General features: G+C 45.0%; 1 protein-coding gene across 4 annotated transcripts in view; it reads left to right on the forward strand.

The window, feature by feature from the left end:
• The window catches only part of EIF4G1 (eukaryotic translation initiation factor 4 gamma 1), an 86,915-nt gene extending 60,257 nt beyond the window's left edge, over nt 1-26,658 (forward strand). For all 4 annotated transcript variants that reach the window (XM_040428515.1, XM_040428519.1, XM_040428516.1 and 1 more), the window contains 16 exons: nt 4,319-4,465; nt 4,604-4,840; nt 5,914-6,018; nt 7,336-7,593; nt 8,129-8,231; nt 8,311-8,413; nt 13,065-13,315; nt 13,705-13,832; nt 13,907-14,079; nt 15,678-15,803; nt 15,897-15,978; nt 16,071-16,169; nt 16,277-16,411; nt 17,980-18,061; nt 18,166-18,306; nt 25,361-26,658. In XM_040428515.1, the coding sequence (XP_040284449.1) occupies nt 4,319-4,465; nt 4,604-4,840; nt 5,914-6,018; nt 7,336-7,593; nt 8,129-8,231; nt 8,311-8,413; nt 13,065-13,315; nt 13,705-13,832; nt 13,907-14,079; nt 15,678-15,803; nt 15,897-15,978; nt 16,071-16,169; nt 16,277-16,411; nt 17,980-18,061; nt 18,166-18,306; nt 25,361-25,551 (2,361 nt within the window). In that variant the 3' untranslated portion in view covers nt 25,552-26,658. The remainder of the gene's footprint in view (nt 1-4,318; nt 4,466-4,603; nt 4,841-5,913; nt 6,019-7,335; nt 7,594-8,128; nt 8,232-8,310; nt 8,414-13,064; nt 13,316-13,704; nt 13,833-13,906; nt 14,080-15,677; nt 15,804-15,896; nt 15,979-16,070; nt 16,170-16,276; nt 16,412-17,979; nt 18,062-18,165; nt 18,307-25,360) is intronic.
• The last annotated feature ends 254 nt before the right edge of the window (nt 26,659-26,912 follow it).

The following is a 26,912-nucleotide window of genomic DNA, read 5'->3' on the forward strand; positions in this document are numbered from 1 at the left end:
TGAGGGGTGTAGTTTCTTAGATGGGGGTCACTTTTTTGGAGTTTCTAGTCTAGGCTACATCAGGGGGGGCTTCTAATGGGACATGGTGTCAAAACAAAAACTATCCATCAAAATCTGCCTTCCAGAAACCATATGGAGTTCCCTTCGTTCTATGCCCTGCCGTGCGGCTATATAGCCATTTACGACCACATATGGGGTGTTTCTGCAAACTACAGAATCAGGGCCATAAATATTGAGTTTTGTTTGGCTGTTAACCCTTGCTTTATTACCGGCAATAAGGATTCAAATGGAAATTTTGCCCAAAAATGGGTGTTTTGGCACCGTTTTTATTTTATATTTTTAACACCGTTCATCCGAGGGGTTTGGGCAAAAGTTATTTTTATAGCGACGACTTTTACGCACGCGACGATGCCCAATATGTATGGCTCTCAGACTTTGGAGACACTAAGCAGGCATCCTAAAAACTGCGGCCCTCCAGATGTTGTAAAACTACAATTCCCACCATGCCCTGCTGATGGCTGTAGGTTGTCTGGGCATGCTGGGAGTTATAGTTTTACAACATCTGGAGGGCCGCAGTTTGAGGATGCCTGCTCTAAAACTAATAGTTTTTTGGGAAAAAAAAAATGTTTCTGTGTCTCAAGTCTGAGAGCCATAGTGTTTTATGTTCTCTAGTGGACTGTTGGGGATTATAAAAATTTAGTACTCTATGGAAGTGTGATACTCCCTGAAGCAATCGATAATGCAGAGGCCCGTATGATCGGGGCACGTGTCACACTGAGTGGTGGTGTCCTTCCGTATCCCCCTTTTGTGACACACTCTGCACTTTTTTTGGGTTCGTCCCTTCTTTCCAGTATGGGGGACCACACCTGGAAAGTGTTGGCCAGGGACGATCCGGGCGCCTCCAATTCCCGAGGTACTCCGGCCTGCTCTTTCCCGGTCCGAAAAGATCAGGGCCTTGAGGACTGCCTCATAGAATTGGAGGAATGTCCCTGTGCTGCCAGCGCTTCGGCATAGTACAAAAGAGTTGTACATGGCAACCTGCACCAAGTAGACCGCAACTTTTTTGTACCATGCCCGGGTTTTGCGCATGGCGTTAAATGGCTTGAGGACTTGATCAGAGAGATCAACTCCTCCCATATACCGATTGTAGTCGACGATACAATCGGGCTTGAGGACCGTTGCCGCGGTACCTCGCACAGGGACTGGGGTGGTGCTGTTACTGTGGATTGTGGACAGCATAAGGACATCCCTCTTGTCCTTATACCTGACCAGCAACAGGTTTCCACTGGTAAGGGCACAGGTCTCACCCCTGGGGATAGGTACCTGGAGGGGGTAGGCAGGGAGGCCGCGTTGATTTTTCCGCACGGTCCCACACGCGAACGTGGATCTGGCGGCAAGGGACCTGAACAAGGGGATACTGGTATAAAAGTTGTCCACGTACAAGTGGTAACCATTATCCAGCAGTGGCTACATAAGGTCCCACACGAGTTTCCCGGTAACACCCAGAGTGGGGGGACATTCTGGGGGTTGAATACGGGAATCTCGCCCCTCGTACACACGAAATTTGTAAGTGTACCCTGAGGTACTCTCACAAATTTTGTATAGCTTCACGCCATACCTCGCCCGCTTTGTGGGAATGTATTGGCGGAAACTGAGTCTCCCCTTGAACGCAACGAGAGACTCATCAACCGCGACCTCCCTTCCAGGTACGTAGGCCTCCATGAATTTGGCCCCAAAGTGATCGATGACCGGCCGTATCTTATACAGCCGGTCATAGGCAGGATCACCTCGGGGTGGACATGCTGCATTATCAGAATAATGCAGACATTTTCGGACGGCCTCAAACCGGGAGCGTGTCATGACCATACTGTACAGTGGGGTCTGGTATAGGACGTCCCCACTCCAGTATTGCCTGACACTGGGTTTTTGGACTAGACCCATATGCAGCACGAGGCCCCAAAATGTCCTCATCTCGGCTGCACTGACCGGCGTCCAGCCACCGGGTCTAGCCAAAAATGAGCCTGGGTTTTGAGCGACGAACTGTTGGGCGTACAGATTCGTCTGCTCCACCATCAGATTCACCAGTGGGTTACTGAAAAAAAAACTAAAATAGTCAATTTCAGTAAACCCCACTGTGGGAATCTGGATTCCAGGATTGCCAGCAAAATCCGGAATCTCAGGCTCAAAGTCCACTGGGGGACACCAACTAAGTTCATCGGCAGGGGGCTCCGGTGGACTTATTTGGTGGGCCGGGAAACCAGTACGAACCCCAGGGCGGCTCGTACTAGGGTGGGCCACAGGATCCCTAGCATGTGGGGCCCCTGGCTCCGCCTGGCGGCGTCTCCGCCGCCTTGGTGGCTCATCGTCATCCGATGATGAGGAGGATGCGGATGACAAAAGGAACGTGGGGTCATCCTCATCCTCACTAGGGCTCTGAGTCGGAGGCAATCTGGGCGTATGGGTCGGGGGAAGGGGGAGGGGCTGGTGGTGGAAGGGGGGCTGGTGGGGGGGGGGGGGGCAAGTGGCAGGGGGGGGGGGTCTGATGGATGGATCAAAAAAAGTTTTGAAATAAACTTTTTTTTTTTTTTACTTTTCCCTTCTTTCCCTGCCTAACGGTGCCTCTCCCTCACTGACCCTAACCTACCTGGGTGGCGATGGGTGCAGGAGGGTGATGGATGGCGATTAGGGGGACGCAGGAGCTGGTGCCGAATGGTGCTGCACGGTCAGGGTGCTGGACAGGAAGAGGAGGGGAGAGAGGAGCGCAGGAAGTTTGAATCTCGCGCCTCTCTCCCCTGCTCCAATCAGCACCCTGGACAGCGGCGTTCAGCACCAGGGCCAGCACCGCCTCTCCAAATCCTCGGACTGCGATAGGTGGTGTATAATTACGCCACCGATCGCAGTCTTTTTCCGGTTCATCGGGTCACAGGACACCCGAATGGACCGGAAACGCAGAAAACCGCAGGTCTGAATTGACCTGCGGTTTTCTGCGATCGTCGATACGGGGGGGTCAAATGACCCCCCCCTGCATTGTTACGGGATGCCGGCTAAATGATTTCAGCCGGCATCCCGTTCCGATTAACCCCCGCGGCGCCGGAATGCCGATTTTAAGTCAGGACGTACCGGTACGTCCTGTGTCCTTAAGGACTCGGGAAATAGGGCGTACCGGTACGTCCTATGTCCTTAAGGGGTTAATGAAGTCCAATTTAAAAAAAAGAATTTTAGCTCAAAATGAGTAAAATTCAATTAAAATATTGCTGAGCAAGGTGTTCAAAGCCTTTACCCCACAAATATGTTGCAGGTAAATGGGTGTGCATGGAGTGCGCTCAGGAGTGCAGCCTACTCCACACATGGCAGATTCTGGTTGTGTTACACAGCTGTCGCCCGTCTGCAATGGCTGGTCATCGACAATCCGGCCATTTAAACCCACAGGTGCAGCGGTTGATAGTTAGGCAGGTGTTACGGATTGGTTGTCAAGGCTGTATAAAAAGATTCTTTTGAAAGGCCCTGTACATGCATGCGGCCGCTCCATTCATTTGTATAATTGCTGTACTCTGCTATCTCCAGAACTCCCATTGAAATGGAGTGGCCGCACACATGTGCGACCGGCCAATCCACTCTTCTCAGGGGGGTGGGTTACAGGGCCCCCATTCTCATGATCGGTGAGGGTTCCAGCGGTAGAACCCCCACTGATCTAATAGTCTATTGTACAACCAGCTTGGGCTACTTTCACACTAGCGTTAATATTTTCCGGTATTGAAATCAGTCATAGGGTCTTAATACCAGAAAAAAAATGCTTCAGTTTTGTCCCCATTCATTGTCAATGGGGACCAAACGTAACTGAACGGAATGCTCCAAAATGCATTCCGTTCTCATACTGGAGAGCAAACTGCTGCAGTTTGATTTCCGTCCTGAGATGCGGAACAAAACGGATCCGTCATGACCCACAATGCAAGTCAATGGTGACGGATGCGTTTTGTCTGACACAATAGAAAACGAATCCGTCCCCATTGACCATCAGTGGAGTTCATGACCGATCCGTCTTGGCTATGTTAAAGATAATACAACCGGGTCCGTTCATAACGGATGCAGATGGTTGTATTATCAGTAACTGAAGCGTTTTTGCTAAACCTTTGCCGTATCCAGTAAACGGTGGTGTGAAAGTAGCCTTGGGTAAATACATAAATAAATCATGCATGGTCTGATCTTGCTGCTCTTTCTTTTTTTTTTTTTTTTTTTTTTTTTTTTTGCTTAGACTTTTGCTTAGTCTATGATTTTTCTCCCCATTTCACCCTTTTGAAATTTCTTTTTCATTTTCCAGCTTAAGGTCCCAACTACAGACAAGCCGGGAGTGACTGTCAATTTCCGCAAGCTGCTACTGAACCGCTGCCAGAAGGAATTTGAGAAGGACAAAGATGATGATGAGGTGTTTGAAAGGAAACAGAAAGAGATGGATGCTGCTACAACGGTACTAGTTTAGCTTGTTTTCTATATTTTTTTCATGCTGTGCGGTCAGCCTAGTATCTGAAAGTTATGTTTTATTGCTATATGCTGTCGTATTATAACTGTTCAGTACCTTATATATTATATTTTTTTTCTTCTGAAGCCAGAGGAAAAGACACGACTTAATGACGCGTTGGTAGAAGCCAGGGATAGTGCTAGGCGCAGATCCCTTGGTAATATTAAATTTATTGGTGAGCTTTTCAAGTTGAAAATGTTGACCGAAGCCATTATGCACGATTGTGTAGTAAAGTTACTAAAGAACCACGATGAGGAGTCTTTGGAGTGTCTATGTCGGTTGTTGTCCACAATTGGGAAGGACTTGGACTTTGAAAGGGCCAAGGTAAGACTGTTATTTCTGGTTCTGTGTGTGTAAGGGCCCATTCACACGTGCATTGTTTCTTTCCTGATCTGTTCCGTTTTTTGCGGAACAGATCTGGACCAGTTCTGTACCCATTCATTTTCAATGGGTCCTGAAAAAAAATCTGACAGCTCAATGTCAGATTTTTTTTTTCAGGACCCATTGAAAATGAATGGTTACAGAACTGGTCCAGATCTGATCCGCAAAAAACGGAACAGATCAGGAAAGAAACAACGGATGTGTGAATGGACCCTAAAGGACCCTAAAGGAAAGGAAGCTGTGACTTCAGGAAGAAAGATCACAGCCTTTTACTGTCACCTCTCCCCCTGCAAGGGGAAGATGCAAGAACTTTTCATGTTATCCCCTCTCACTAATAACATGTATTATTTTTGCCTCATTCAGGAAGGGGGTTAGGGTTATTTTTATACTATAGTATAGTAAGGAGATCTAATCACCCCCTGCACCTACTCAGGCCATTTCTTAACTAGTTTAACTGCTTTTGGATCATTCAAATATTTTAGTTCTGGAGACTATAATATATTCATGTAGATGTATGAACTCTGTGAGCTTGAACCTTTATCCCTTTTTTTTTTTTTTTTTTTTGAGGATAGATGGACTATAGATTTGCAGCCTTGGATGTACAACATTTTACAGTGCATTTATGCAGATATACAATGACAAATCTGTATAACATATTTCAGATTTTCCTAAGGAAATTCTGCCCCATGTGGCCATACTCTGCATTATTTAATTTTTTTTTTACAAAAATTTACATGACACAAAAAAGCTTGAAGGTGTCTTACTGTAAAATGTTTTCAGTGTGCCAGGTTTCTACTTTCAGAAAATGTGAATTGGGATGTAATGACTGTTCACTTTAATGTAATATTAGTCTAGGCAGCAAAAGAGTTAACATCTAGATTGACCCTTGTACATATTCTTCCCTCTATAGCATAACCTATCTGACGTTTTGGCAGTAATATGGTAACTTTACCGTGCATCTAAATCTCCAGTCATTTCATGGTTAGTCATTAATGCAAATGTTTAATATTCAACAGCCTCGCATGGATCAGTATTTTAACCAAATGGATAAAATTATTAAAGAAAGGAAAACATCTTCTCGTATCCGCTTCATGATTCTAGATGTAATAGATCTGCGATTGGTAAGGGCTTTGTTCAGTTGTCATTTTATAAATGTGTCGTCCTTCTTTTTTTTCTTCTTGTGCATGGCAAAGGAAACGTGTATGTAGCGTATCACATGATATGGGAACATACTAATATACGTGTACCGTCAGCATAATTTTCAGCACTTTACACTTCTGGAAATTGCAGTGCAGCTCACTATAGTGTGTAGAAATGGTGACTTTACCCCCAGAAAATGACTATGCAATAAAACATGAAAGTAAATGACTGGCTCTGAATAGATACTTTTAATAATAGGAGTAGGGCTGATGAAATCCCATATATGATAAAAATCTATTGAACTGTATGTTGGAATCAGTGAAGTAAATGAAAACACCTCTAGTTTATTACAGAATGTGTGCACTAAATGTACAATGGAGACTATAATCGGTAAAATAGGGAGAGGTAAAAATGAAAAGTGCAGTATACAGTCTTAGTCCAGACAGTAGCTTTACATGGACCCTCAGTTATAGGCCCAGTGGCAGGTGTATATATAATATTGACCAAAATGGTAGTAAACACTGTATATATACATTGCAATAGTAATCGGTACTATGCATTATAGAAGACATTGAATGATAGTGTGTGTAGCTCCAGTATGACTACTGCTTGCAGGCCCTTCACATCCACTCCTTAGGGTGCTTAGAGTTCTTAGCTTCCTCTAGCGCATTAGAAGAGGCAGGGCTCCAATTTCTCATAGCAGCGAGTGATGTGTGTGTATATATGTATTTGTATTTCCTTAACTTGATTATGGGGGTGGCTATCTTGCTGCTGGTAACAGCATTTAGAGAGATGCTTTACAGCAGTGACATAGGTCATACACAGTGGACAGGAGAGGACCTCATTGACTTCTATGGGAGAGTTCTCTGGGCATGCTCTGTGATGTCTGCAGCGGTCAAGAGGGAGCAGATAAGCTGTGACAATCAGTTTTTTGTGAATGGTGGATCCTGCTTTGTCTATTCAGAGGTGCTATCTCATTCTAATCCTGCCTGTAATGATAGAGATAACTGCTGTAAAGTGATATGCATAGACCAAGAAGTGGCACCTACTAGTGGCCAGTGCTAAACTGAAAAAAAGAAAGAAAATACATTAAATTTATATTGACATAGAAATGTAAAAATCAATTATTTTTTTGGAATCGTTCAACATATAAATATTTAACCAATAGGTTATTTTCTGCTGACACATTCCCATTGATATATTATAACAAGAGACATTACTAGGGTTGCAGGTGACTTAAAAATATTCACGCACTGTGTGTATTTGTTTTCATATATATATTTCATTTCCTTCTGTAGTGTAACTGGGTACCTCGTCGTGCAGATCAGGGCCCAAAGACTATAGATCAGATCCATAAAGATGCAGAGCTGGAAAAGCAACGCGAGCAGGTGAAGGTACAGCATCTAATGTCTAAACAAGACAACAAGAGACGAGAGCCACCAGGACGCCCTGCGGGTGGACGTGGCGGTCAGACAAATGATGATGGCTGGAATACTGTGCCCATTAGTAAAGGAAGCCGTCCTATTGACACAAGTCGAATCAGCAAGATAACAAAGGTAAGCATATGACTGAAATGCTATGCACAGATATTGATATTGTAGCACCCACCAGTAACTACTATCCTGTTTACCTTGGAAAGCCTGTCTTGATTTATTTTTTCCTCCCATATTCAATTTCAGATTAGAAACCTTAACACTTCCCTTGCCTTAAAGGGGTATTTGAGTTTTTTTTGATATTGATGACCTATGCTCCGTGTAGGTCATGAATATCAGTGGGGTCTGACACCAGCCGTTCTTGCTAATCAGCTGTTTTGGACAGACTCTGGAACCTAAATGGTGGATGGAGCCAGATGCAGAAGGCTCCCCTCCTATTCAAGTGAATGGAAGCTGAGCTGCAGCATGAAGTGGAGGATAGGTCATAACTATCAAAAAGCTGGCATACCCCTTTAAAGAAATACACAATTCTTAGCCTGATCTATATTTTGACTGAGATTTGACTGTTCACTGCTTAGTCACACAATATGGAGTTAATGTGTTTTGTATATGTGTATATTGTTTGTATAGTAAATTGTACCTTTTCTTCTCCTGTAAGCTTGGTGCAATAGATTCTAACCAGTTGCTGGCACCTGGAGGCCGGTTGAGTTGGGGTAAAGGGAGCAGTGGAGGAACTGGAGCAAAGCCTGCTGTTGAATCCGGTAAGTTTGTGTTTGTAATATAACGTAAAGAATAGTCATTTATCTGTGTATGATAAATCTGAAACTTGTTTCCATCTAGCACCAGAATCTGGCCGGCCAGCAACCAGCACGCTTAATAGGTTCTCTGCCCTGCAGCAGTCTGCCTCTGCAGAGAGTCAGGATGCTAGACGAACGGTGCAGAGGTAAGCAGATTGTTAGCACGTATTAGAACTCTGTATGGGTGCACCAGGTTAATTCATGGTGTGATATCTTCTGAAATTGGTTCCACCTAAAACCACACAAGAAATTCAACTTGCAAGAAGAGTCCAAGACACAGCTAAATTAAAGCACTTCAGCCAAAAAAAGCACACAGTTTTCATCAAAAAGGACGTTCTCAAGTCTACATTGCACTAATCTGTGCCTAATTTGTCAGATGTTGCCCCTTGATAAAATTTGCACTTCTGAGACGTAGTGCAGTGTAATCAAGAGGAAGCTGTGCTCACACGGAGCGCTGCCTCCTTTTCAAATAGCTGGATATATGACTGGTAGGGGTCCGACTCACGGCACCCCTGCCCGTCAGATATTGATTACCTATCCTGACTACAGGTCATGAAGATAAACAGCTGGACAACCACTTTAAGATGAGTAGTTTGTGGCGGTGACTCCACTATATTATGGATATTAGTAAATTAGTTGCAAGAAAAAGTATGTGAACCCTTTGGAATAATATGGATTTCTGCACAAATTGGTCATAAAATGTGATCTGATCTTCATCTAAGTCACAACAATAGACAATCACAGTCTGCTTAAACTAATAAAACACACAGAATTAAATGTTACCATGTTTTTATTGAACACACCATGTAAACATTCAGTGTATGTGGAAAAAGTATGTGAACCCTTGGATTTACTAACTGGTTGAACCTCCTTTGGCAGCAATAACTTCAACCAAACGTTTCCTGTAGTTGCAGATCAGACGTGCACAACGGTCAGGAGTAATTCTTGACCATTCCTCTTTACAGAACTGTTTCAGTTCAGCAATATTCTTAATGTCTGGTGTGAATCGCTTTCTTGAGGTCATGCCACGGCATCTCAATCGGGTTGAGGTCAGGACTCTGACTGGGCCACTCCAGAAGGCGTATTTTCTTCTGTTTAAGCCGTTCTGTTGATTTACTTCTATGCTTTGGGTCGTTGTCCTGTTGCAATACCCATCTTCTGTTGAGCGTCAGCTGGTGGACAGATGGCCTTAAGTTCTCCTGCAAAATGTCTTAATAAACTTGGGAATTAATTTTTCCTTCGATGATAGCAGTCCGTCCTGGCCCTGACGCAGCAAAGCAGCCCCAAACCATGATGCCTCCATCACCATACTTCACAGTTGGGATGAGGTTTTGATGTTGGTGTGCTGTGCCTCTTTTTCTCCAGACATAGTGTTGTGTGTTTCTTCCAAACAACTCAACTTTAGTTTCATCTGTCCACAGAATATTTTGCCAGTACTGCTGTGGAACATCCAGGTGCTCTTGTGCAAACTGTAAACGTGCAGCAATGTGTTTTTTTGGACAGCAGTGGCTTCCTCTTTGGTATCCTCCCATGAAATCCATTCTTGTTTAGTGGTTTATGTATCGTAGATTCGCTAACAGGGATGTTAGCATGTGCCAGAGACTTTGTAAGTCTTTAGCTGACACTCTAGGATTCTTCTTCACCTCATTGAGCAGTCTGCGCTGTGCTCTTGCAGTCATCTTTACAGGACGGCCACTCCTAGGGAGAGTAGCAGCAGTGCTGAACTTTCTCCATTTATAGACAATTTGTCTTACCGTGGACTGATGAACAGCAAGGCTTTTGGAGATACTTTTATAACCTTTTCCAGCTTTATGCAAGTCAACAATTCTTAATCGTAGGTCTTCAGTGTATAGTAGATGCCAAGATTTAGCACACAGTGCACCACAGTTCTGGCGTAAAGTTCTGTCTCAAACTAAGCCAACTTATAGTTAGTATAAGTAAGACAAAAATGTATAGCTGTGCCCCAGGTTTATCATCCAGCCTGAACTACTGTAATAAATCTGGTGCAGGACTAGTTTATTCCATCTGTAGTTTTAGCAAGTCCTGCTCCACAGTGTTGCTAAGGACACTTTGAAGGCCCCCTTTTTTTCCTTTTATGATGTATGTTCTGCAATCACTCAAAAACGCAACCATCAATTTCAACGAAACTTGGTGTACACATTAGGGATCGACCGATATTGATTTTTTAGGGCCGATACCGATAATTTGTCAACTTTCAGGCCGATAGCCGATAATTTATACCGATATTCTGGGTATTTTTATTTTTGAGGAAAAAAATGTTTTTCCTACACAAATCTGCTGAAAATGAATCTTTATTGTTAACGTGTATTTTTTTTTTGAAAATCTTTTTCATTTATACTTAATATTTTTGTGTTTTTTTTTTTTTTTGTTTTTTTTTTTTTTTACTAACTTTTAGCTCCCTTAGGGACTAGAACCCTTGTCCTATTCACCCTGATAGAGCTCTATCAGGGTGAATAGGAGATCACACTGTCCCTGCTGCTCTGTGCACACAGCAGCAGGGAGCTGAACATGGCAGCCAGGGCTTCAATAGCGTCCTGGCTGCCATGGTAACCGATCGGAGCCCCAGACTTACACTGCTGGGGCTCCGATCGAAGGAGCAGGGAAGAGGGGATCCTGTGGCCACTGCCACCAATGATTAATACTGGGTGGGGGGGCGCACTGCGCCACCAATGATTAATACTAGGGGGGGGCGCACTGCGCCACCAATGAAGATAAGTCTCTCATTCATATACAGGAGGCGGGAGCTGGCTGCAGAATCACCTAGCCGGCTCCCGACCCCTATGAACGGTAGCTGCGATCCGCGGCACCTAAGGGGTTAACTACCGCGGACCGCAGCTGCCGTTCATAGAGGTTGGGAGCCGGCTATGTGATTCTGCAGCCAGCTCCCGCCTCCTGTATATGAATGAATGAAAGACTCATCTTCATTGGTGGCGCAGCGGCCACAGCCCCTCCCCTCCTCTTGTCTCCTCTCCTGCTATTGGCGGCAGCGGCATCACAGGGGGAGGAGACACTGCTTCCTTCCCCCCTGTGCTGCGGAGGGAACACAGAACGCGCTGAGAGCAGCGCGTTCTGTGTTCCCAATACGTTATCGGAATATCGGCAAAATAGATGCCGATAACGTTCAAAATCCTCAATATCGGCCGATAATATCGGTAAAACCGATAATCGGTCGATCCCTAGTACACATCTCTTGCTACCTGGAAAAAATCTTGTGGAGGTCTCGGCTCTCTAGGACATACCGTTCCTGAGATTCCCAAAAAATGACCTGCATTAGCCAATACAAGCCTGCAAGTCTTTCTCTTCCTATCCCAACTGCCATACACGGTCACATGTCCCTTATCAGCCAATAGAAGCTCGCAGGCCCTTAGTCTCCACATACAGTTTTACTCCAGGTTTCCATAACAACCCAGCCATTTTTCTTCACTGCTGTAGGTCAGCTTTAGGCTAGGGCTACACGACGACAATAAGTCGCACAACACATAGGGCACAACTACACTGCTACATGTGTTGCGCATGTAGTCTATGGTGTTATACTGCGACGTGACACGTCGCAGAAAAATCCATCTTGGATGGATTTATTGCGACTGTCGTGTCGCAGTGCGACACCATAGCCTATAATAAAAATTGTTGAGACAAAATGTTGCGCGACACATGTCGTCGTGTAGCTCTAGCATTAAAGGGGCAGGACACTGGAGGTCACGGTTAAGGGGTCAGGGGCCACTATTAAAGGGGCAACTGCTGTGGAGGTCACTGTTAAGGGAGCGGGCTACTATGAAAATCACTTAAGGGGGTGGGGTGCTGTGAAACTCACTGTTAAAGGGGCGGGCTGCTGTGAAGGTCAAAGTTAATGGGATGGGCTGCAGTGGAGGTCCAATTTTAAAGTGTCGGTACACTAGGGGGGGGGGGGGTCGGGTCAGTGTTTTTATTTTTTAAACATATGTTTTATTGTTTTCAATAAAGAAATAGAATATTACATGCAGAAATATACATTGTATATCCTTGTTTTCAAACATTAATGTAACCTGCGTGGACCTTGTATTCCCTTAACATAGAGATTTTTGAACAACTGAGATTTTTATGGTCGGGTCAGTGTTAATGGGTGGGGGACTGGAGTTCACTGTTAAAGGGGCAAGGTGCTGTAGAGGTCACTGTTATGGGGAATACTGTATCTTTTAATGACACACAAATATTAAATGAAATAGATGAAATATACCCGTGCGAAGCTGGGTCCTTTTTGCTAGTATAAAAAAAATAAAGTTTTTTCCCCTTTTTAAAGTAAATTTCAAAGAATTAAAATGACTGACCCTATACAGTATTAAACAATTGAAATGAGTTAAGCTAAACACAGCGCTATGCTCTAGAGGTCACTCCGGTTTTAGTATGCCAAGTATTGTGAATGCGGTGTAAAATCAAACATTTTTTGCAAAAAAAGGCATGTGTCAAAATTTGTGCCTTTTCTGGCGCAAGTGAAATAATTCCCTCGTCTGTTGACTTGTGCCATTTTCTCATGTCAGCGTGCTTTGGTGTATTGCTGTTTCTTAGATTTTATCCTAGATGAAGAAATGTAATACTCTTCTTACCTGTACTTTTTGCAGACTCTACAGTTAAGATGCCCTATACTTGTTAACCTTATTGTCTTAAGTAATGAGGCTTTAAACAGGATGAACCCTTGTTTACCTGAATTTGGAACATAACATTGTTCAGTACTATATAGCAATGCCTATTGAAGTGACTGCCTCCACTGTTTGCAATATAACACCTTCTGTTCTGTTACAGAGGAAGTTCAAGCCGTGACCGCTCTGAGAGAGACAGGGGAGGAGAGAGATTTGACAGAGGCGAAAGGTTTGACAAAGGGGACCTTTTTGAACGTTCTGGCCGCCCCGATCGGGCAAGGACTGTGCTGACCAAGAGGAGCTACAGCAAGGAGACAGATGACCACAGCAGAGAACGAGAGAGACAGATTCCACAGGAAGCAGTGAGGAAAGTAGCAAGTATGACTGAGCCAAGAGACCGCAGCAAAGACAACAGTAAGTGTTAATGTGCAGCCATCCTTAAAGGGAATCTGTCAGGTCCCTCATGTGCTATTAGGTTTAGTACTACATGAATAGTATTGCTGCTGACTCTATCACTCATTTGTGTATGGATACTCCCCCTGCTGGAATATGTTGAAAGGACTCCGGAAATGCAGGTACTGGAGAGCACTGCACTCAAGGCGAGGTCCTCACAATGTATTCCAGCATCGGTTTTCAGAAGGAGCAAGGTGAGTATCCACATGTAAATTAAGCGATCTCAAGTCAGTGGCAGAAGTACTGTGCTTAATAGGGCTTTGGAAGGTGACTGATTCACATCAAATGTTTCTTATACTCTCCTTATAGCCTGGGCACAATATCTTCATACCTTACTCTTTACTTTTCAGTTAAGCGTGAACCCCCAACAGCTGCTGCTGCCCCGGTTGCACCCTCTAAACCTGCCATGTCAGAGGAAGAATTAGAAAGAAAATCCAAATCTATCATAGAGGAATATCTACATATTAATGATATGAAGGTGATGTATTTTTTCAAAAGTTGTGTTTCTGTGACCCAGTTCATTGTTCCTCTGACAGTCATTTGTCTCTACAGGAGGCACTTCAGTGTGTGCAGGAGCTTAACTGCGGGTCACTGCTGTTCATCTTTGTACGAAACGTTATTGAATCCACATTAGAGAGGAGCACCATTGCCCGGGAACACACGGGTCTTCTTCTGTACTCACTGGTGAAGAATGGCACACTACCTAAGGAACAGTATTACAAGGGGTATTCACAATTTATTTTGCTTTGTGCGAAGATTTTTTATTTTTTTAACAGGATTATTCTCCCAATCAATTGCTTATTGTGTCAGCAATTAAAACTCGTTATTACGGTATCTGCATTTATGTTGTGGTGGGTACTCAACCCATTCACAACATTAGAAGTACATGTTTGTCCCCAGTGCTGGGTCTTTAAAGATGGCTCCCACTTGGCAGCTGAGCAGGCGCCAGACATTCAGAGGCTAAGTCCATGTTCGCCAATAACACAGATCATAAGCTTTTAACCCCAGATGCCGTGTTCTATTTCGACCACAGCATCTGAGTTTAATTTCAGGGAGCGCTTCACTCCGAATACTGAACGTGAGATCAAGGGAGCCATTCAGTTGTTATGACGGCCTCAGGCCCTCTGAAGGCTCCAAGGCCTGCCACAGCAAAGTTATTTCTGATTGAAGTGATAAGGTGATCACATGTTAAAGGGGGGACTTAAAATTTATAAAAATATGGAAAAAATATACATTTATATTGAAATCGCCTGCTTTCCCATTTTAGAAAAATGAACAATGGAAAAATTAAATCGCTAGTATCGCCATGTCCCAAAACACCCGATATAAATCTATTTATCCTGTACAGTAAATGCCGTAACAGAAAAAAAAAATCAAAATGGCCCTCACCCAGCTTTTTTATAAAAAGTTAAGTTTTTATTTTTTAAGTATTAAACACATTAAAAACTGTACATGGTATTGCTGTAATCGTACTGACCCAGAAAATGTCTTCAGTTTTACAGCCTAGGGAACTCCATAAAAACGAAACCCAAAGAACTGCTCATATGGAAAGTTGTTCTAGCTTCAATACTATGTTGTATACAATATTAAATGGTGTCCTTAGAAAGTAAATCTTGTCCAGCCAAAAACAAACCTTTTTATCTGGCTATGTGAATGGAAAAATAAAAATGTTATGGCTTTGAGAAGGGAGAAAAAACGAAAAACTGGAAAAGTTGCTGTAGCATGAAGGGGTTAAGGGAACACTAAAATTAATGATAAAATATAGTTGCCCACACTGATTTGCCAGTCTGAACATTTCTTGCATGGTCCTGAAACAAACAGTATTGTAGAAATACTGGAGGTTGGCTGAGGGGTTGGGACTTAAGGACATGAGCCTTAATTTTATGGCTGAGATCAGAATACCATTTAAGCAGCCTGTCTCACTGTTTCTATAGAAGTGTATGGTGCCACATAAACTGACCCCCTTAGCAAAATGCTGGGTCATTTTCTTTAACGCAATTGTTTTGCAAAAATCTTGTACTAGACAGCTCCAGCGCATGGCAATGAGTCCCCATATTCATGAGCTTCGGGCTGTCCCCGCCCACCTGCTGCTGATTCATATGGGGGAAAAAAACTGTCGGAGGCAGGTGGGCGAGGAGAGCCGTGAGCTCATGAATATGGGGACTCCTTGGCCTGTGCTGGAGCTGTTAGAACCTAGCAGCATAAAACTGCTGACAGATTCCCCCTAAGTACAGGTGTTAAGTGTTCTCTAGGCCAGTGTTTCTTAACAGTCTGACACATATTTTAATTTGATTTAAATTGTTCTTTTTCTTCCCACCCCCAGAGTCCTAGAAGTACTTGAAGTAGCTGAAGATATGGAGATTGACATTCCACATATCTGGCTATATTTAGCTGAACTTATTAGTCCAGTCTTAACAGAGGAAGGAATTCCCATGGGAGAGTTGTTCAGGTAAAGAGCAAACCCATTTTCTTGGCCGTTGATTATCACTGTTGGAGAATTTCTGGCTGATGTAGATATTGAAATGCTATTCTTTTCATTTAGAGAGTTGACGAAACCTCTGACTCCCGTTGGGAAGGCTGGTATACTGTTAGCGGAAATTCTAGGTTTGCAATGTAAAGACATGGTGAGTTGTGTGCTGCTATGATTTGAACACATTACATTAGGTGATCTTTGAAGCCGCTCTGACTCATGTGACCACCTTGCTTCTGTTTGCAGTCTCACAAGAAAGCAGGTGCTCTTTGGCAAGAATCTGGACTGAGCTGGAAAGAGTTCTTGTCTAAGGATCAGGATATGAACAAGTTTATCAGTGACAACGTAAGTTTCTAGAAAACGAGCACTTTTACCTCTGCTGCTGTCCTTTTTATGCTCTTACTTAGTATTGAGTTTGTACACCATGACATCATTGCTCTTTCTCATTGCAGAAACTTGAGTACACACTGGGCGATGAGTCTGAGACGCCCAGTAAGACAGACCTCTCCCCAGCCGAGCTGGACAAAATGCTCACTAAGCTTTTGAAAGAGAACTGTAGTAACCAGAAGATATTTGATTGTATTGAAGTAAGAACCTATGGGGTGGGGATTGAAAATGTTTTCTGCATGTAGTATAAAAATATTCATGGTTGCGAGCATGCTGCAAAGTTTCACATTCACAGCATGCTCACTATTTTGCTGACAAGCCATGTGTTTTGTTTTTTTTATGCTTCACTGGATGAGATCTGCAGAGAAAATGGTCCACCACATCTGGACCCAGTCTTCTGGCTGTACCAAATTATTCCCCATAAAACTATATCAATCTCCGCTCCTTCTGGTCTGTAGATAGGACTACATTTCACGGTGACAGGTTTCCTTTTAGTGTGCAATAGGGGACAAATACTTTTCACTTAATTGCATGCATGCTTCTTTTTAAATGATTACTTAGGGCTCTTTCACACTTGCGTTCTTTTCTTCCGGCATAGAGTTCCGTCGTCGGGGCTCTATGCTGGAAGAATCCTGATCAGGATTATCCCCGTGCATTCTGAATGGAGAGAAATCCGTTCAGGATGTCTTCAGTTCCGGACCGGAACGTTTTTTGGCCGGAGAAAATACCACAGCATGCTGCGCTTTTTGCTCCGGCCAAAAATCCTGAACACTTGCCGCAAGGCCGGATCCGGAATTAATGCCCATTGAAAGGCATTAATCCGGATCCGGCCTTAAGCTAAACGTCGTTTCGGCGCATTACCGGATCCGACGTTTAGCTTTTTCTGAATGGTTACTATTGCTGCCAGGACGCTAAAGTCCTGTTTGCCATGGTAAAGTGTAGTGGGGAGCGGTATACTTGCCGTCCGTGCGGCTCCCGGGGCGTTTCAGAGTGACGTCAGGGCGCCCCATGCGCATGGATGACGTGATCGCATGGATCACATCATCCATGCGCATGGGGCGCTCTGACGTCATTCTGGAGTGTCCCGGGAGCCGCACGGACGTTAAGTATACTGCTCCCCCTCTCCCCACCACTACTATGGCAGCCAAGACTTTAATAGCGTCCTGGCTGCCATAGTAACACTGAATGCATTTTGAAGACGGATCAGTCTTCAAATGCTTTCAGTTCACTTGCGGTGTTACGGATCCGGTGGGCACTTCCGGCAAATAAAGTACACGACGGATCCGGACAACGCAAGTGTGAAAGAGCCCTTAGGCAAATTTCACACAAGCATGTTCGGTCCCGGAAAGATGCTCAACATGATGGTGTATAAATCAGGAATCAAGCCAGCACTACCCGTATAGCAGGCCTGGCCAACCTGCGGCTCTCCAGCTGTTGTAAAACTACAATTCCCACCATGCCCTGCTATAGGCTGTCTGGGCATGCTGGGAGTTGTAGTTTTGCAACAGCTGGAGAGCCGCAGGTTGGCCTTACCTGCCGTATAGCCTCTCGTGCTGGGACCCGGTCCAGTCGGTAAACAATCCAGGAAAAAGATGTCCAGCACTGAGATGAAAATAAAACGCAACCAACGTTTAAAGCTTTATAATGCTGTGAGTTCAGGTCATAGCAGCAGTGTTCAGTGTAGGAGATGCTTGTCACACACCTCGTGTTCCCCAGATTGAACACGCTGAGTGATAAGAGACCCTAAGTACTACTCTTTTTCCCATAGGGCATCTTGACTGACCAGCAGCTGTCGTCTAATCAGTTTGTCAGAACTCTCATGAACTGTGTGTGCAACGCTGCCATTATCTGTAAGTATTTGGGACCTTTCATACCTGCTTCATTTTCTTGGTTCTACAGACCTTTTTCTGGAAGCTTCTCAAACTGACTTGGTTTTTCTTTTGTTACTTTGTAGTGGAGAATCCTTGCCGAGTTGATGTTAATGTGATCAAGAACAGAGCTAAGCTGCTTGCAAAATACCTGAATAACGAAACAAAGGAACTACAGGCTCTGTATGCTTTGCAGGCCCTTGTTGTGAAACTTGATCAGCCCCCAAGTAAGTTGTGTTTTTTATTTTTTTTTGTATGGTTAACCGCTTGCCGCCACGCTAACGCCGAAAGGCATCATTGCGGCGGCTCCCCCAGGCTACGCTAACGCCAATAGGCGTCATCTCGCGTGAGCCGAGATTTCCTGTGAACGCACGCACACAGGCGCGCGCGCTCACAGGAACGGAAGGTAAGAGAGTTGATCTCCAGCCTGCCAGCGGCGATCGTTCGCTGGCAGGCTGGAGATGTGTTTTTTTTAACCCCTAACAGGTATATTAGACGCTGTTTTGATAACAGCGTCTAATATACCTGCTACCTGGTCCTCTGGTGGTCCCCTTTGTTTGGATCGACCACCAGAGGACACAGGTAGCTCAGTAAAGTAGCACCACTACACTACACTACACCCCCCCACCCCGTCACTTATTAACCCCTTATTAGCCCCTGATCACCCCATATAGACTCCCTGATCACCCCCCTGTCATTGATTACCCCCCTGTCATTGATCACACCGCTGTAAAGCTCCATTCAGACGTCCGCATGATTTTTACGGATCCACTGATAGATGGATCGGATCCGCAAAACGCATACGGACGTCTGAATGGAGCCTTACAGGGGCGTGATCAATGACTGTGGTGATCACCCCATATAGACTCCCTCATCACCCCCCTGTCATTGATCACACCCCTGTAAAGCTCCATTCAGACGTCCGCATGATTTTTACGGATCCACTGATAGATGGATCGGATCCGCAAAACACATACGGACATCTGAATGGAGCCTTATAGGGGGGTGATCAATGACAGGGGGGTGATCACCCCCCCCCCCCCCTGTCATTGATCACCCCCCCCCCTGTCATTGATCACCCCCCCCCTGTCATTGATCACCCCCCCCCCCTGTCATTGATCACCCCCCCCTGTCATTGATCACCCCCCCCCCCCCCTGTCATTGATCACCCCCCCGTCATTGATCACACCCCTGTAAAGCTCCATTCAGACGTCCGCATGATTTTTACGGATCCACTGATAAATGGATCGGATCCGCAAAACACATACGGACATCTGAATGGAGCCTTATAGGGGGGTGATCAATGACAGGGGGGTGATCACCCCCCTCTGTCATTGATCACCCCCCTCTGTCATTGATCACCCCCCTCTGTCATTGATCACCCCCCTCTGTCATTGATCACCCCCCTCTGTCATTGATCACCCCCCTCTGTCATTGATCACCCCCCTCTGTCATTGATCACCCCCCTCTGTCATTGATCACCCCCCTCTGTCATTGATCACCCCCCTCTGTCATTGATCACCCCCCTCTGTCATTGATCACCCCCCTCTGTCATTGATCACCCCCCTCTGTCATTGATCACCCCCCTCTGTCATTGATCACCCCCCTCTGTCATTGATCACCCCCCTCTGTCATTGATCACCCCCCTCTGTCATTGATCACCCCCCTCTGTCATTGATCACCCCCCTCTGTCATTGATCACCCCCCTCTGTCATTGATCACCCCCCTCTGTCATTGATCACCCCCCTCTGTCATTGATCACCCCCCTCTGTCATTGATCACCCCCCTCTGTCATTGATCACCCCCCTCTGTCATTGATCACCCCCCTCTGTCATTGATCACCCCCCTCTGTCATTGATCACCCCCCTCTGTCATTGATCACCCCCCTCTGTCATTGATCACCCCCCTCTGTCATTGATCACCCCCCTCTGTCATTGATCACCCCCCTCTGTCATTGATCACCCCCCTCTGTCATTGATCACCCCCCTCTGTCATTGATCACCCCCCTCTGTCATTGATCACCCCCCTCTGTCATTGATCACCCCCCTCTGTCATTGATCACCCCCCTCTGTCATTGATCCCCCCCCTCTGTCATTGATCACCCCCCTCTGTCATTGATCACCCCCCTCTGTCATTGATCACCCCCCTCTGTCATTGATCACCCCCCTCTGTCATTGATCACCCCCCTCTGTCATTGATCACCCCCCCTCTGTCATTGATCACCCCCCTCTGTCATTGATCACCCCCCTCTGTCATTGATCACCCCCCTCTGTCATTGATCACCCCCCTCTGTCATTGATCACCCCCCTCTGTCATTGATCACCCCCCTCTGTCATTGATCACCCCCCTCTGTCATTGATCACCCCCCTCTGTCATTGATCACCCCCCTCTGTCATTGATCACCCCCCTCTGTCATTGATCACCCCCCTCTGTCATTGATCACCCCCCTCTGTCATTGATCCCCCCCCTCTGTCATTGATCCCCCCCCTCTGTCATTGATCACCCCCCTCTGTCATTGATCACCCCCCTCTGTCATTGATCACCCCCCTCTGTCATTGATCACCCCCCTCTGTCATTGATCACCCCCCTCTGTCATTGATCACCCCCCTCTGTCATTGATCACCCCCCTCTGTCATTGATCACCCCCCTCTGTCATTGATCACCCCCCCCTGTCATTGATCACCCCCCTCTGTCATTGATCACCCCCCTCTGTCATTGATCACCCCCCTCTGTCATTGATCACCCCCCTCTGTCATTGATCACCCCCCTCTGTCATTGATCACCCCCCTCTGTCATTGATCACCCCCCTCTGTCATTGATCACCCCCCTCTGTCATTGATCACCCCCCTCTGTCATTGATCACCCCCCTCTGTCATTGATCACCCCCCTCTGTCATTGATCACCCCCCTCTGTCATTGATCACCCCCCTCTGTCATTGATCACCCCCCTCTGTCATTGATCACCCCCCTCTGTCATTGATCACCCCCCTCTGTCATTGATCACCCCCCTCTGTCATTGATCACCCCCCTCTGTCATTGATCACCCCCCTCTGTCATTGATCACCCCCCTCTGTCATTGATCACCCCCCTCTGTCATTGATTACCCCCCCTGTCATTGATTACCCCCCTGTCATTGATTACCCCCCTGTCATTGATTACCCCCTGGTCATTGATTACCCCCCTGTCATTGATTACCCCCCTGTCATTGATTACCCCCCTGTCATTGATTACCCCCCTGTCATTGATTACCCCCCTGTCATTGATTACCCCCCTGTCATTGATTACCCCCCTGTCATTGATTACCCCCCTGTCATTGATTACCCCCCTGTCATTGATTACCCCCCTGTCATTGATTACCCCCCTGTCATTGATTACCCCCCTGTCATTGATTACCCCCTGTCATTGATTACCCCCCTGTCATTGATTACCCCCCCCCCCCCTGTCATTGATTACCCCCCCCCCCCCTGTCATTGATTCCCCCCCCCCCCCTGTCATTGATTACCCCCCCCCCTGTCATTGATTCCCCCCCCCCCCCTGTCATTGATTACCCCCCCGTCCTTGATTACCCCCCCCCCCCTGTCATTGATTACCCCCCCCCCCTGTCATTGATTACCCCCCTGTCATTGATTACCCCCCTGTCATTGATTACCCCCCTGTCATTGATTACCCCCCTGTCATTGATTACCCCCCTGTCATTGATTACCCCCCTGTCATTGATTACCCCCCTGTCATTGATTACCCCCCTGTCATTGATTACCCCCCTGTCATTGATTACCCCCCTGTCATTGATTACCCCCCTGTCATTGATTACCCCCCTGTCATTGATTACCCCCCTGTCATTGATTACCCCCCTGTCATTGATTACCCCCCTGTCATTGATTACCCCCCTGTCATTGATTACCCCCCTGTCATTGATTACCCCCCCCCCCCTGTCATTGATTACCCCCCCCCCCCCTGTCATTGATTACCCCCCCCCCCCCCTGTCATTGATTACCCCCCCCCCCTGTCATTGATTACCCCCCCCCCCCCTGTCATTGATTACCCCCCCCCCCCTGTCATTGATTCCCCCCCCCCCTGTCATTGATTACCCCCCCCCCCTGTCATTGATTACCCCCCCCCCCCCTGTCATTGATTACCCCCCCCCCCCTGTCATTGATCACCCCCCCCCCCCTGTCATTGATCACCCCCCCCCCCCCCCCCCCCCTGTCAGGCTGCATTTAGATGTCCGTATGATTTTTACGGATCCACGGATACATGGATCGGATCCGCAAAACACATACGGACATCTGAATGGAGCCTTATAGGGGGGTGATCAATGACAGGGGGGTTATCACCCCATATAGACTCCCTGATCACCCCCCCTGTCATTGATCACCCCCCCCCCCCTGTCATTGATCACCCCCCCTGTCATTGATCACCCCCCCCTGTCATTGATCACCCCCCCCCTGTCATTGATCACCCCCCCCCCCTGTCATTGATCACACCCCCCCCCATGTCATTGATCACCCCCCCCCATGTCATTGATCACCCCCCCCTGTCATTGATCACCCCAAGTTGATTTGGCCCAAGTTAGCGGAAATTATTTTTTTCTTACAAAGTCTCATATTCCACTAACTTGTGTCAAAAAATTAAATCTCACATGAACTCACCATACCCCTCACGGAATCCAAATGCGTAAAATTTTTTAGACATTTAGATTCCAGACTTCTTCTCACGCTTTAGGGCCCCTAGAATGCCAGGGCAGTATAAATACCCCACATGTGACCCCATTTCGGAAAGAAGACACCCCCAGGTATTCCGTGAGGGGCATATTGAGTCCATGAAAGATTGAAATTTTTGTCCCAAGTTAGCGGAAAGGGAGACTTTGTGAGCAAAAAATAAAAAATATCAATTTCCGCTAACTTGTGCCAAAAAAAATAAATTTCTATGACTCGCCATGCCCCTCATTGAATACCTTGGGGTGTCTTCTTTCCAAAATGGGGTCACATGTGGGGTATTTATACTGCCCTGGCATTCTAGGGGCCCCAAAGCGTGAGAAGAAGTCTGGTATCCAAATGTCTAAAAATGCCCTCCTAAAAGGAATTTGGGCACCTTTGCGCATCTAGGCTGCAAAAAAAGTGTCACACATCTGGTATCGCCGTACTCAGGAGAAGTTGGGGAATGTGTTTTGGGGTGTCATTTTATATATACCCATGCTGGGTGAGAGATATCTTGGCAAAAGACAACTTTTACCATTTTTTTATACAAAGTTGTCTTTTGCCAAGATATTTCTCTCACCCAGCATGGGTATATGTAAAATGACACCCCAAAACACATTCCCCAACTTCTCCTGAATACGGAGATACCACATGTGTGACACTTTTTTGCAGCCTAGGTGGGCAAAGGGGCCCACATTCCAAAAAGCACCTTTTGGATTTCACCAGCCATTTTTTACAGAATTTGATTTCAAACTCCTTACCACACATTTGGGCCCCTAGAATGCCAGGGCAGTATAACTACCCCACAAGTGACCCCATTTTGGAAAGAAGACATCCCAAGGTATTCGCTGATGGGCATAGTGAGTTCATGGAAGCTTTTATTTTTTGTCAGAAGTTAGTGGAATATGAGACTTTGTAAGAAAAAAAAAAAAAAAAATCATCATTTTCCGCTAACTTGTGACAAAAAATAAAAAGTTCTATGAACTCACTATGCCCATCAGCGAATACCTTAGGGTGTCTACTTTCCGAAATGGGGTGATTTGTGGGGTGTTTGTACTGTCTGGGCATTGTAGAACCTCAGGAAACATGACAGGTGCTCAGAAAGTCAGAGCTGCTTCAAAAAGCGGAAATTCACATTTTTGTACCAGAGTTTGTAAACGCTATAACTTTTACCCAAACCATTTTTTTTTTACCCAAACATTTTTTTTTTATCAAAGACATGTAGAACAATAAATTTAGAGCAAAATTTCTATATGGATCTCGTTTTTTTTTTTTTGCAAAATTTTACAACTGAAAGTGAAAAATTTCATTTTTTTTGCAAAAAAATCGTTAAATTTCGATTAATAACAAAAAAAGTAAAAATGGCAGCAGCAATGAAATACCACCAAATGAAAGCTCTATTAGTGAGAAGAAAAGGAGGTAAAATTCATTTGGGTGGTAAGTTGCATGACCGAGCAATAAACGGTGAAAGTAGTGTAGTGCCGATTTGTAAAAAAGGGCCTGGTCTTTAGGGGGGTATAAACCTGTGGTCCTTAAGTGGTTAAGTGGCTGGTAAATATTTAAACATCCAAATTTTTCCCTTCCATTGGAAGCATCATAAAGCATATTGGACATGCAACGCTAGAGGTTTACCTGCCTATTGTCGACATTGCAGCAGTCGTGCAGTGTAATTACAGCTGCTCCTTCCTTTTCTCATGAATGGGACAGAGCGGCTGTATTTACATTGCTTGCCCCTGCAATGTAGATGGTGAGCAGGTAAACTGTGAAGAGAACACAAAGCTCGCAGGAGCGCTGCGGTCTCTGCAACAGCCGATCGCTGGGGTGCTGATCTGATATTGATGAGCTATCCTGAGTATAGGTCATCAATATAAAATCAGAAAACCCTTTTAAATAGGTTGCACAGAATTAGAAAAACATTCTTCCAGAAACGGTACCATTTATAGAAGAAAGCTTCCATTTTTTTCCTTAACCTTTTCTACCCCTTCAAGTCACTTACTGTTGAATAGCCAGGATGGCAAGTTCTTAAAGGAATACTAGTCCTAGAAATTAATGCTAAAGACTGTCATCCTAAAATATTCACTCAACATTTTGCAGAGAACACAAGACTTAATCTCCTGCTGATCTCTTCCGCTTTCCAGGCCAGCAGGGGAGACGTGGCATAGCAGTCTTTGCCCTATTGTAGGGAGGGCAGTGCAGGGAAGCTCCAGCCAGATAGGAGGTGAACCTGGCTGAGCACCTGGAATAGTGAAGATTTCCTTATATATTTCTCAGTTTAGCTGTAATATGACTCCTCTCCCACAGTTATCAATCAGTATTGTTAAATGACACCACAAATTTTTATTTTATTTATCAACCTGGTTTAAAGTAGAACTGACTTAGTTGCCTATAGCAACCAATCAGATTCCACCTTTTCATTTTCCAAAGAGCGGTCAAAAATGAAAGGTGGGATCTGGTTGCTATGGGCAACTAAGCCAGTTTTACTTTACAACAGTTTTATAAATGACCCCATTAGGAGTATTGTGAACACATTTTCTGTAGGGATTACACTTGTGAAATCTGCTAACCAGTGTCGTGTTTATTCATAGATCTGTTAAGAATGTTCTTTGATGCGCTATATGATGAAGATGTGATTAAGGAAGAACCATTTTACAAGTGGGAATCTAGCAAGGACCCAGCAGAGCAGCAAGGAAAAGGTGTCGCCCTGAAATCGGTCACCGCCTTCTTTACATGGTTGCGGGAAGCAGAGGAGGAATCTGATACTGATCACAAGGACTAGAAATTCGCCTTTTATGCTTGCTCTTGTTTTCTTTGGGGCTTCCAGTTTTTGTTTTTTCTTTTCATTATTTTTTTTTCTTCTTCCCCTGCAGACTTTTTAACAAAGAAACACATGAATCCCAATGATTTTGCATTTGTGAGAATGTATTGACTCTTGCTGAATGATGAAGCCTGACAAAGGGTGGGAGGTAGCCTGGCACAAGAAAATTGAAAGTCAAAATGCCTAGTATAGGCAGTTGCTAGAAAAAAGCCTTGGCACATGTGCAGGTGGCAGTGGTTGTTGGATGTTTTTTCCCCCCTTCCCCTGATTAATGCAACAGTCTCTTGAGGTTTCACTTCATAAGAGAACTTAAGGTATTTTGGGACTGCTGAAAGAAGGGTGGAAAGCTGTGTCCCACTTTCTTTTCCTCATCACAAAAGTGGAACACACACAGACCTTTCACTTGTGCAGACTTTTGGGTTTTTTGTTCCCCCCCCAAAGAGCAGTTGGAGCCTATATGCTTCAGTGGGACGGAGCACTTGAGCTTCTCTATTGCTCTTTATGGCTGAAATATAGATATATAAATAAATATATATATAAATATATATAATTATTACAAATTGTTTTTGGTTTGAAGATGGCAGCAAGCCATTTTTGAATCGTGTGTTTTTGCTCTCCGGCGCATACCTGGAGTTCAAGACACTGTCTGAATATTTTTTTTTTTTTTTTTTTTTTAAACTAAAACAATGAACTTCTAATCTGTAATAATTCATGTTGTTGGATGCTCTGCCAGCAACTGGATCTTTCCCCCCTTTTTTTTTTTGTTTTTGTTTTTTTCACAGATCTCCCTTCTCAGCGGAGTAGAGAATTTTATTTCTATTCAGATCACCATGTGTTGGAAAGAGGCATCTCTCAACCCTAGCAAATTCTGTATTTATAGAGAAAGCAAAGCCTTTTTGGTTATTTGTCCTTCCAAAATGTTTTGGAGGTTCTTGTAATTATTAAACCAAGTAAGAATGAAATTTGTAAATACTTTTTGCTTTCTTTATTAAGTATTTAATGATTCTGGCATACAAAGTTTCCCCAAAACCTCTTTTCACAGAAACTGGAAATAAATGAGAACCTTAAGTAATGTGTCGTGTTTTGTATACTCTAAATTGGCATCAGCCTCCCATGTTAATACATGGAAACTGAACACAAAACTTGGCTTGAAATTTTCAGATTCTGTTCATGTATTACCCTTAGTAATTTACTTATGCTTTGATGCAGCCATCATTTCAGGGGAAATGACTAAGAATAGTTTTTCTGAAATATCTGCAGTATTTTATAATGTATGTCTTGGACGTTGTGGAATGTATACTTTAAAGATTGCCTGTCAGCTC

Source organism: Bufo bufo, chromosome 4, assembly GCF_905171765.1.
Source record: "Bufo bufo chromosome 4, aBufBuf1.1, whole genome shotgun sequence".
NCBI lineage: Eukaryota > Metazoa > Chordata > Amphibia > Anura > Bufonidae > Bufo > Bufo bufo.